This window comes from Hyaena hyaena, unplaced genomic scaffold (assembly GCF_003009895.1).
Source record: "Hyaena hyaena isolate Hyena2069 unplaced genomic scaffold, ASM300989v1 scaffold_212, whole genome shotgun sequence".
Lineage (NCBI taxonomy): Eukaryota > Metazoa > Chordata > Mammalia > Carnivora > Hyaenidae > Hyaena > Hyaena hyaena.
Genome location: NW_024080845.1, coordinates 1,508,435 through 1,521,013, shown reverse-complemented (window position 1 = coordinate 1,521,013; position 12,579 = coordinate 1,508,435). Strand labels below are relative to the sequence as shown.

At 41.3% G+C, this 12,579-nt stretch overlaps 1 protein-coding gene across 8 annotated transcripts in view; it reads right to left on the bottom strand.

Annotated features, from left to right (window-relative positions):
• Positions 1-12,579, bottom strand: part of PXK (PX domain containing serine/threonine kinase like) — a 79,318-nt gene that overhangs the window by 39,968 nt on the left and 26,771 nt on the right. For all 8 annotated transcript variants that reach the window (XM_039242401.1, XM_039242402.1, XM_039242407.1 and 5 more), the window contains exons 2-3: positions 10,425-10,475; positions 8,520-8,567 (exon numbers count right to left, since the gene is read on the bottom strand). In XM_039242401.1, coding sequence (XP_039098332.1) covers positions 8,520-8,567; positions 10,425-10,475 — 99 coding nt within the window. The remainder of the gene's footprint in view (positions 1-8,519; positions 8,568-10,424; positions 10,476-12,579) is intronic.

Genomic DNA, 12,579 nt, shown 5'->3' with positions numbered 1-12,579 from the left:
TAAAAATGTGAAAAACTGCAACTGAGAATTGATAAGATTCTATATTAAGCATAGCAACTTTTAAAACTTAATTTAAAAAAAAGTTTTTTACTTTTTACCAAACTTATACATGAACGTAATTTCAAGGGTCACATAGTTTTTTTTATTATTAGCAGTCCCATGACACTCCCCCCACAAACAGCTCTGCCACCAGGTGACCTAGCCGTCCCCAGAGACGGCCACATCCAATTTTCTCAGCCGATCCTTATGGCACTGGGGAACGTTCACTAGGAAATGATTTTCATTTTTAGGCATTATCTATTAATTTCCCGTTATGGATAAAGTTCTCTTTCACAATCCTGATCTCGCCCCACACACAACCTATTCCAATCCCTCCAATATAGCTATAACTTTTACTTAGTGCAATATTCCTCCTTACATTAGGTTAAGTGATATTCACCTCTGAGCCAGAGACTCATGCTTACTATTCCTTTTTACCAACTGGTCTTTTCTGTTTGTTTGTTTTAATTTTCTATTTAACTTCAAACTCTCCACCTAAGCATCTTCGCAACATACTCAGATACAAAAATGCACCAATTCATCTTCTTGAAGAGTCCCTGTTGCGGGCAGGGTGGTGGCCCCCACACGTCCCGCAGGGCTGGCATCCTGGGGCATCAAGCTAAGGATGCTTTCGCCTTTCTCCTATGAACCCCATTCCTATATCCATACCTTCCTTTTTTGTAGAGAATCCCTGATTTTTGGTGGAGATACCCTCCATCAACTTCCTAAAAAGGGAGCTGCAGAGGTCAACTCTTTGGAAAAGTTGCACGTATAAATGTCTTTATTCTACCCTCACACTTGAATGATAGAGAATCTTGATGTGGAATTCCAAGTTGGAAACATTTGTTCTTCAGGATTTATAAGAACTACTTCAGTGTCTTCTAGTGTCCACTGCTGCTGTTAGCAGTAGATTCTTGCCTCCATCATTTGCTTTGTTCTGTTTCCCTGGAAGGTTTTAGGCTTTTCTCTTTGACCTCAGTTTGTGACATGCATGTGCCACTCTGCAGGTCTGTTTCCAGCTTCTGTGCTGTGTATGCAGCCCTTTCTATCTGGAAACAAATATCCTGATGTTCTTTGGTATTTTCTTATATTAGGTCATTATTTCTTCCCCTCCATGCCCTTTGCTTTCTTTTTCTGGAACTCTTATTCCAGTGTCAGACATTCTGGACTGGTCCTCTATTCTTATGTTTTCTCTCCTATTTTCCACCTTTGTTAAACTTTTTTTTTTACTACTGAACAAATTTTCTGGGATATTTCCTTTATCTTTCAGCTCTCCTAAGAGTTTTCACTTCTACTATCATCTTTTTTTAAGTACTCTTTTTTTTTTAATTTTTTAAATGTTTTTAATTTATTTCTGAGAGAGAAAGAGACAGCGTGAGCAGGGGAGGGTCAGAGAGAGGGAGACACAGAATCCGAAACAGGCTCCAGGCTCTGAGCTAGCTGTCAGCACAGAGCCCGACACGGGGCTTGAACCCATGAACCATGAGATCATGACTTGAGCCGAAGTCAGTCACTTAACAGACTGAGCCACCCAGGTGCCCCCTCTTTTTTTAATAGAGTACTGAATATAATGCAATTTCTTATCCCTCTGAGATTATAAAAGATAATTTTTTTCTCAAGTGGCTGAAATGTTCCTCTTGCTGTATATTCTGCTTCTGAAAGGCTTTTTGCTGTTGTTGTTTTCCCTGTTTGTTTTCATTGGTATCTTTCAAGTTAAAAGTGTTCCTTAGGAATCTGGTGATCTTGGGCTGCCTGCTCATACTGAAGAGCTGAGCAACAAAAGCTGACTTGAAGGGCTCAGCGGGTGGTTGGAACTTATCTGCTGTGGGCTTTATTTTAGCACATGACCTCACTTAGCTGTTTCACTAGGAGAATGTGTGATCTCAGTATCTTTAGCTCTTTCCTCTTAGGTTGGTCAATCCCCCCTCTTATGTTGGGCAGAACCCCATCCCCCCAAATCTTCCAATGCCCTGCCTGGAGGGTCTAGGTCTGACCAGCAATGTTCTGGGAGCTGAACAGAAGGTTTTTGGAAGGGGGCAAAGTTGGGGGTGAGAGGCAGTGTAATTATTTTCAACTGTCCAATGTTCTATCTTTTGCAGATAATAAACTTCCAATCTTCTGTTGGAGGGAGAAGGGCAGGTATAAGTTGCTAGATGGGGAAGGAGATCTGGGGATCTGTTTCTTAAACATACTCTCAACTCCTGATTTCAGCTTGACCTTGCCCCACACTGGAGACAGCACCTTGTGCTAAACATTTTGGAGGTTCTGTGGTATAAACTGAGGCACAATGAGGTTATCCACCCCCCTCCCAGCTCAGAATTCTGCCTTCCCATATCTGCTTAATTAGCTCTCACCCACTGGATTTTCAGCTTCAAATGTTTTGTTGTAGTTTTATCCTTTCCTATTCTATTTGTCCTTGAGCGCACGCACACGTGTGTGTGTGTGTGTGTGTGTGTGTGTGTGTGTGTGTGTAAGATCGACTTACTGTTGTTCTAGAGTGGCTTCAGAAGGAAGGAAAAGTAAATACAGGTGCTAAATCTATCATTTTCCAGATCACTTAAAACTTTAAGTCTATTTTTTTATTTTTTAATGTCTATTTATTTTTGAGAGAGAGAACGTGCAAGCAGGGAGGGGCAGAGAAAGAGAGAGAGAGACACACACACAGAATCTGAAGTAGGCTCCAGACTCTGAGCTGTCAGCACACAGCCTGATGCAGAGCTCGAACTCATGAACCATGAAATCATGACCTGAGCTGAAATCAGACACTTAACCAACTGAGCCACCCAGGTGCCACATTAAGTCTATTTTTAAAACTTAAAAAACAAAGCATCAGATTAGTATCTTAGTTTAATAAGCAAAATTACTTTCAAAGAGCAGTGGAATTCTACACTTGTGCTTAGGTTAGAGCAGCCCAAGTGACATGCATATTGATTGAGGGGAAAGTCTAAAGAGAAGACTGTCTTGAATTCAGATAAGGATACAATGTAAACTACCCATGTGGGCAAACCTAACTTAGCCTGTTTCACTCTGTATTTTTAAAATAACAGTGAAGACCTTGAACTTGATATTGGACAAGATGAAAAGGTTGGCTGACAATTCTAAATTGCCTATTTCTTCAACATAATTATGAAAATGTGTCAGAGCATACTCAGAATGAATTTTCTATCATGGCATAATTAACTGCCAGATAAGACACATAAATTTCAGGTCATTTTCTTCATTCATACCTAACAGAAGTTTCTTTATTAAAGCATACTTAAGAAGAAAGTACATCACTCAGCTGGTACACATCCAAGTGAACCACCTTTTTATTACTGTTATTATTATTTTTGTTCCAGAGCATTGAGTAATATAATCAAAGGTACTACTAAAAACACAACTTTTTCTTTTAAAAACTTTTATTACGTTGCAGAATATAATCTCAATAGTGTGTGTGTGTGCATGCGTGTGTGCATGCGTGTGTGTGTGTGTGTGCGTGTGCGCCAGGGATATGGATTATACATGCACCAAAAAAGATGTCTAAAAGGACTCCCACTACCGTCTTGAGAAGCTAAGAGTAGGCTGGTCAACAAATGTTTTCTATACAATAAAATGTTTACATTTCTCATTTACTATTTTTTTCAATCAAAAAAAAAGAAGAAAAATTCTTGATTGTCGATCTGATCATTTACACAGCAAGGATTCTTAACAAAAACCATGAATCAATATCAGCCCTTTGCTTCCACTACCTGCCCAACAGCGCATCCAGCTGAATCCCACATGACTCAGAATGGAAAGAGTCACATCTGACATCATCAGGTTCAAACACCAATAGGGCTATTTTTCATTCACGGTGGGGATATGAAAATGAGTTTGATAAGGTATTTGTTTTGAACTTTGTGGCCTTCAAGCTTCCACCAATCTATTTGTCCAGGCTTCACTTCACTTTATGAAAATATATTGATCTGTCCCAGACATCTCATCAGCCATTCCAAATCGTCAGGTGAAACAAAGTGTTCTTTGCCAACAGCTTCAATTATGTAGCCCTGCTATGTCAGTCTGCTGGATGGAATGGAGGATTTTCCTGCTCTGCCTTAAGATCTCACAATAAATATTTCCACAAGCATTAGAAGTATGCAATATGTCTGTTACTTTAAAATCTTGCTTTTTAAAAAAGATTAGCATTCAAGAGACACTTATTTTGACTTTCAGCTTTCTCCCAGGATTTCCAAAATGCTTGACAATTACAGAATATAAAACTTAGAAGTCCAATGATTCCTTAGAAGGGAGGGAAAGAGAGGCGCCTGGGTAGCTCAGTCAGTTGAGCATCTGACTCTTGATTTCAGCTCAGGTCATAATCCCAGGGTCGTGGGATCGAGCCCTGTATCAGGCTCTGTGCTGGGCATAGAGCCTCCTTAGGATTCTCTCTCTCTCCACCTCAGCCACTCTCCCCTGCATATGTGCTCTCTCTCTCTCTCTCTCTCTCTCTCTCTCTCAAATATAAAAATAAAAAAGGGAGGGAAAGAGAATACTAGCACAGAGAGCAATTGAGTCACTAGTGATTTCCTACATACCTCTACATTGATAGCTTCAAGTCATGACACCTCACCATCCCATTTTCAATACCTTTCCTATTTAATATGCCCTATGGATTCCATTCTTGAGTTTGGCTTAAGGCCCTCCCACCTGGGCGGCTCAGTTGGTTGAACATCCAACTCTTGATTTCGGCTTAGGTCATGATCTCATAGTTCATGGGTTCAAGCCCTCTGTTGGGCTCTGTGCTAGCAGCATGGAGTCTGCTTGGAATCCTCTCTCTCTCTGCCCCTCCCCTGCTTGTGTGCTCTCTCTTCCAAAAGAAAGAAAGGAAGGAAGGAAGGAAGGAAGGAAGGAAGGAAGGAAGGAAGGAAGGAAGGAAGGAAGGAAGGAGGGGGGGAGGGAGGGAGGAAGGGAAGGAGGGAGGAAGGGAGGGAGGAAAGAAGGGAAGGAGGGAGGGAGGGAGAGAGAAAGAGAGAAGGAGAGAAAGAAAAGGAAGGAAGGAAGGAAGGAAGAGAGAAAGAAAGAAAGGCAGTGGAGAAGTCCCCAAAGTTCCATCTTATAACACCTGTCAAGCGACAAGGTGAAGGGAATGATCAACAAAGCAAAGTCTAGAGCCTCTAATCTGACCCCTGCTAGTAGAAGCCTCCAAATTACATGACAAACTATGTAGCAATTTTAAGAAAACTAGCTTTTGTCTGGAGGAATGACCTTCAAACTCTGAATCTGTCAATTTCTCACTTTCATTATCAGATCCCAGTGGTCTGCAAATTGCCTTCAATCATATTCCAGTGAGTATTCTAGGGGGTTCTGAGCTCCCAACAGACCCTTAACTTGTCTCAATCCCCGTCACCCCCTCCACTGGGGAACACAATAGGGTTTCTTCCTCTCCTATTGTCGACAGTGGGAAGTAAAATTCAAATCACAAAACATTCATGCTACCACAGACCTGAGTAGTCATCTGGGTCAACCCCTTGTTTCAGAAGGGGAAGGTGAGGATGGAGAGGGGAAATAAGTGACCCAAGGTCTCCCTGCCATAAGGAGCAGAGTCTGGACTCCTTCCCAGTCTGGGCTCAGTCCCCATCATTTCAACTCCTGTTCCTTTCCTTTATGTTGTTGTGTGTGGTTTCCCTAGATGGTTACTAATTTGGTGCTGCCTTTAAAAAAAGCTAGTGATGGGCTCCTGTGTGGCTCAGTGGCTTAAGCAACCAGCTCTTGATTTCGACTCAGGTCATGATCTCATGGTTCAGGAGTTTTAGCCCCGTGTTGGGCTCTGTGCTGACAGCATAGAGTCTGCTTGGGATTCTCTCCCTCTCTCTCTTTGCCCCTCCCCTGTGGGCTTGCATACTCTCTTTCTCTTTCAAAAACAAACAAACATTAAAAACATAGTGATTCTTCTTCACTGTTACCACAAAATATGCTCACTATAAAAAGTTGGGGAAATGCAGCTTTTCCCCCCTTTTTTTGCTTATATAGCTTACATGAGCTTGTTTATAGAGAACTTGGAAAGTCCAAAACAGTATAAAGAGCCAGAAAAAAAACAAAACCCATAATCCTGCCACCTGGGGATCACCATTGTGAATAGTTGGGCATAGGGGCACCTGGATGGCTCAGTCGGTTAAGCGCCTGACCTCGGTTCAGGTCATGATTTCATGGTTTGTGGGTTCAAGCCCTGCATCGGGCTCTGTGCTGACAGCTAGCTCAGAGCCTGGAGCCTGCTTTAGATTCTGTGTCTCCCTCTCTCTCTGACCCTCCCCTGCTCACGTTGTCTCTCTCTCTCAGAAATAAATAAAACATTTTAAAAAAATTAGTTGGGCATATTTCTCTCCAGTTGTTTTTTTCCTAAGCATCTCATGTAATTATATTATATTGCATGTATAATTTTACATCCTGTGTTTTTTTTCATTTTGGCATTTTTCCTATTGGAGTTGGACAATTCCACATATGTGTATTATATTTCTCTTTCTTCAGCAGGAACTCATTTATCCATCAGAAAGGTAATCAGACACTAAAAATCACGGTCATGGTTTTATTCTGTGGTTTTTAGAGTCTTTTTGGTCTGTTTTATGAAGGTTGTTTTGAAATTATTTTCTTGCCAGAAAGCTGTGTATACTTTCTTCTGTTTGTTTACTTGGATCTAGAAAAACCTCCCACTGAAATGATGTCTGGCCATACCCTGCCCAACATAAGCCAATATCAATACATGTGGATATTTGCATTTGAAATAAAATGCACACTAAAAGTGTCTATTTTAAAAGGGAAAACAATACTGAAGCAAAAATAAAACTATTATATTAAAAAGGCCATAATTGAGTAGTCATAGAGATTCAACCTTAGTCCCCAAAGCAAGAACAGATAGGAGGTAAAACCCTCTTCTCCCATCCCCATTTTTGGGGGCTGGGTCTAGGCAATTTCCAATTCAGAAACCTTCCTCCCATAAGACTTACTCAAGTTCTGGCTGAATGACACTGTGCCTCATGGTGAAAACACACAGTAGGCCCAAAGTAACTCCCAAATGCTCACGCCAGTGTGGATATGTCACATGGAAATGTCTGGAGAGACTTGTGGGAAAAATCCACTGCTAGAATAAACTACATTTCAGTGCCTCATCTACAGTGTCATCACAGACCTAGCTTTTGTCTAAGTGGAAAGAATATGCTATAAAAATCCATAAATGAAACCAATTAAACCCATCAACGAGGAGAATTTGATCTCTGCCAATATTTTTATCTGGAGATTTAAATTGGTCATACTATAATTAAAATTTAAAAAGACAACATTTAGCAAATGCATGACCATCTGTCAATTACATAAGGGTCTGCAGACACTCAGGCCAATTCTATCAGAAAGAAAGTTAGGCATTCATGTTTTCAGCAGGGCTGTAAATCATGGTCAAGTTTGGATACTACATATGCTACCTTCGAGAGTCTTATCAATGACCATGACTTCTGAAGGAAGAGAAGTATTTTGCTCCCCGCCAGCCTGCAGTCTGCCTGACTTTTGTGGACAGGGTCAGAGGTCACTCAGAATAATATGTGCAAGCACGTTCACCACTCACCTCCTGCTGAGCTGGTCACAAGCGGCCCTGTGCCTCAGGTTACCAATCAAAACTGAGGTACGACACAAGCCCTGTGGTCTGCAGTAACCCATGGCACTGGAAGACCAATCTGTGGAAAGGGTGCCATTGCCACTACTCACTATGGCGCTTAAGCCCCTCAAGGACCCTTCAAGCACATCTGTTTCCAGAAAAAGACTCTGCAGCTCATTTCTCTGTCCATTATGGTCACCAAATTGAGAAGATTTAAATCAAAGGGATTTAGAAATAACGTACTTAAGATAAAAAAGTTACGGGGCACCTGGGTGGCTGAGTCAGTTGGTTAAGCAACCGACTCTTGATTTCAGCTCAAGTCATGATCTTGCAGTTCATGGAACCCGAGCCCCAAGTTCGGCTCTGCTCTCAAAGCAGAGCCTGCTTGGGATTCTCTCTCTCTCTCTACCCCTCCCACACTCATGCTCTTTATCTCTCAAAATAAATAAAATTTTTAAAAAGAGAGAGAGGGAAAAGAGTTACATTGAAAAAGACTGAGTCTCTAGTTACAGCTAAGTATTGATCTGCAGCTGACTCTGCAGCCGAGTCCAGTGGAGAGAGTCTGAGACAGTCTCAGCTCTAAGTGAGTAAGTCCAGCAACCCAGTTAGTCACTCCTAATCTGTGCAAAGGAGATGATACACAGCATCCCTTGGCTGGTAAGGATACACAAAGGTACTCACTTGCAAGGTAACTATATAAATCACATGTTTGTTCCCAAAAGTTTATTTTTAGAGCCACACATCATCTGTTTAAAGTATAAGTCTATCTCCTCTGCCAGGGAAATTTGCTAATTTCTTGTTCCTGAGATTGTCGCTTCCAACTAATTTCTAAGACACCCCAAGCAATGAATGTGTGTCATTAGTGTTTTCAAATATTTACCTGCAAGCTGTTGTTCAGCAAATCAAAGTCACTGTATCTCCTAACAATCTGTAAGACAAGACAGTGTTGTTTTCATTTGGCAAAGACCATCTCATTTCATTTCCTTATTTAATACGTACTGATGTTCTAGAGCTCAGACACTTGCACTAAGGGTAGTAGGGCTTCCACCTGGTGCTAAACCTGCTTAACTAGACAGGCCCAGAAGATGGACCTAGCAACGCCCAGAGTTGGCCGGGCCATACAAAACTGGTTAATGCCAGTCAAACACACAAGATGCCAACAGGTAAGAGAGAATGATGATGTATTTGTTTTCAGGGTGAACAGCCCCTTAAATTTCCTTCTCATTAACCAGGCACCTGGAAAGATGAATTAGTGATTTACCCAAAAAAAGTTTTACTGAACATGAAAGCAAAGTAAAAGGAAAGGGACAGCTTTGAGGCCATTTCATCCTTGCCCTGGATAAAACTTCCCCCAGTTAAGGTCCCACCATTCTGGACACAGGACTGCACCTGCAGGCTGAGAGGGCAGACCTCTCCCAGATTCCCTGGGCTTCCCTCCCTCCCCCTCCCGGCAGACAGTCCACCTTCCATTGTCTATACATTCTTTCTTAGTTATGTTGATGCCACTGATTAGGCCAGAGTCAAATTCCACTAGCACTTCAGGCTCTGGGCAAGGGAATTATTTTGCTTTTGAATGGTTTGACTTCAACTTTCATTGATGAATCTCAAATGTTAGTGAGCAGAATTATCTGATCATCTAGGACTCCACCCTCAGAGAATCTCATGCATTAGGTCCAGAGTTGGGCCCAAGGGTCTACATTTTTGTTAAGTATCCTGAGAATTCTAATGCATTGTACCTAAAAAACTTGCATCGAAGATTGATTTTTCTGGTAGGACAATGCTGTTGCCCTGCTTGTCAAATATACACCAGTGAGTTAAATACAAGGCCATCCCCAATAAAGGCAAAGGAGCAAAAGGTAACACAGTGCTTAATCAGAGAATATGCAAATTCTAACCCTGTTTTGTCACTGATTTGAGTGTGACCTTGGACTAGTTGCTTACCTCTTGAATGTAAAATGGGGTAATACAATCATACAGAACTGTTTTTAAGGGCTAAGTGAATTGCTGTGCCTGAAACAGTGCCTGGCAGCAAATGCTCAATAGTCGTTAAGTAGTGTAACAACTCAAACAAAAAACAGTTTGAAATTTCAGGTGAAGGAAAGACCAAGTGTGGGCCACTGTGGTCCGAGACTGCTTAGGGTGAGGCATAGAGTTCAAGCTTGAAGGCGGCATAGAAATGGCCACTATACAGTAGTCAGCTACCCTCTGGAAGTCACCTGACATAGGAAGGACCTCAGGATCTAAGTAGGAAGTTTTGACTTTCTGAGGCCACACCTGAGGAGAGCAGCCCCTGGGGCTGTAAGGCGACCCTCACCTTTGGTCAGTGAGGGAACTGGCTCCAGCATTTGCCCATGAATGGATTTGGGAGTCCATGAAATGTAGTGCCCAAGCAGCACCACATCCAGAGTGCTAGCTCGCCTTTCTACCAGAGGGACTTACCCCTAATCTTCTGCACCCACACACTGGCTGCAGGGGAGGAGGTATGAGTTACTAAGAACAAAACCAATAATCTGCCTATTATCTATGTATCCTACTCTGGGTCAAACTGGGGAACAAATTCATAGATAGTCTCTGTGGTAACATCATACACAAATTAGACCAAACAACTGAGAACAGAAAAACCTTTTATATTATAATACGTATCTTAGAGCGGAACGTTTATATCTAAAAGTAACAGGATTCATACTTTACCATCTTTTGTTTTTTCCAGGTTTTTAGATGCCCCAAGTCAGACTTTTTAAACATATAAATATTTTTCTAATGACAAAAAACCAAAAATGCATACCTGCCAGCTGTTTTCTACAGAAATTCCTCTTTGCACCCGAATGATATATTCCTAAAAAAGAGGAGGCAAAGAGCCTAAGTTATAAAACACCCAAATCAGAGGATCAAAAATATAAGTAAAAATATCATATAGAGTACACTTCAGAACAATGAAAATTACTAGAGGCAGAGAAGGATATTACATCAAGATAAAACAGTTATCCACCAGCAAGACACAGAAATCTTAAATGTCTATGTACCCAACACCAGAGCTGGTACAAACTGATGGGATTGAAAGAAGAAAGAGACAAATCAATGATTACAGTTGGAGACTTCAATACCCTCCTCTCAGCAATTGATAGAACAATTAGATGGAAGATCAGGAAGGATACAGAAGAACTCAACAATACCACAATACATCATGCCAGCAGATTTAATTCGCATTGTTGGATACTCCATCCAACAACAGCAGAATACACATTCTTTTCAAGAGGATATAAAGATGGCAAGTAAGTCCACGGAAAGATATTCAATATTCCTAGTCATCAAGTAGGTGATGCATATTAAGACCAGAATGAGATATTACTATACACCTCCCAAAATGACCTAAACAAACAAAAAATAATACCAAAGGCTGGCTAGGAGACAGAGAAACTGGACCACACATGCACTGCCAGTGGGAATGTAAAATGGCACAGATACTCTGGAACACAGTTTAGCAGCTTCTTAAAAGATTAAACATGCAACTATCATATGAACCAGCAATTATACTCTTGGGGACTTATCCGAGAAAAATGAACATTTGTGTTCATACAAAGCTTGTACACGAACGTTCATAGCAGCCTTATGAGTAACAGTCCAAAATTAGAAAAAACCCAGATGTGCTTTAAACAGGGGAACAGTTAAACTTTGCTACATCTAAATCATAGAACACCACTTAGAAACAAAGAGGTATGGTTCACACAACAACTTGGATAAATCTCCAGAGTTACGCTGTGTGAAAAAGCCAATCCCCAAACATTATAAACTATGATTCCATTTATATACCATTCATGAAATGACAAAATTATAGAAATAGGGAACAGACTGGTGGTTGCTACGAGTTAAGGCTGGGGTAGTAGGGTGCGTGGAGGAGGGAAGCAGGTGTGGCTATAGAAAGTGAGGTGCTATGGTTTGAATGATTGTGTCCCCCCAAAATTCATGTTGAAATACCCCCAAAAATGATGGTATTAGAGATGGGGCAGACCTGAGGGAAGTTCTTAGGTTATGAGAATGAAGCTCTCCTGAATGGGACTAGTGCCATATAAAGGAGGCTCCAGAAGGATCCCCGGCCCCTTCCATCATGAGGATACTTTGAGAAGGTGCCAGAACTAGGAAGAGGACTCTCACCAGAAGGCAACCACGCTGATCTTGGACTTCCAACATCCAGAACTGTGAGAAGTAAATTTCTGTAGTGTATAAGCCATGCAGTTTATAGTGTTTTGTTATAGTGGTCTGAACACACTAAGACATGAGGGATGTTTAAATTGATGCCAATGATCTGTATCTTGACTATATCGATGTTAATGTACTGATTGTGAAACTGTACTACAGTTTTACAAGATATTACCATTGAAACAAAACGGAAAATGGATATATGGGATCTTTCGGCATTATTTCTTACAATTGCATGTAAATCTACAATTACCTAAAATAAAAATTTTAACCTTAGGCATTCAAAACTAGGTGTGGTAGCAATCAGAAGACTAAGATCCAGGAGCACCTGGTTGGCTCAGCTAGGTAAGCGTCTGGCTCTTGATTTCAGCTCATGACTCAAGTCATGATCTCACAGTTCATAGGTTCCTGCCCCACTTTGGAGCCATGTCAGCGTGGAGCCTGCTGGGATTTTCTCTCTCCCTCTCTCTGCCCCTCCCATGTACACTCTTTCTCTCTCAGAATAAATTGAAAAAGAAAAAAAAAAAAAGGAAGACGAAGATCCATGAGTTTTAGTGTTCAGTTTGCATTTTATATGCATTGTCAGCTATAGAAGGCCATGATTAAGAAAACAGGTGAAAGGTGGAATAGAGATGCAGTGATGGCATTTCCAGGGCCAGCGACCCCCAAACCTGCCTGATCATTAACATCTATCTCCCAGCTCCCAAGGAGCAGAGAGAGGAGAAGGCATTAAAAATACACAT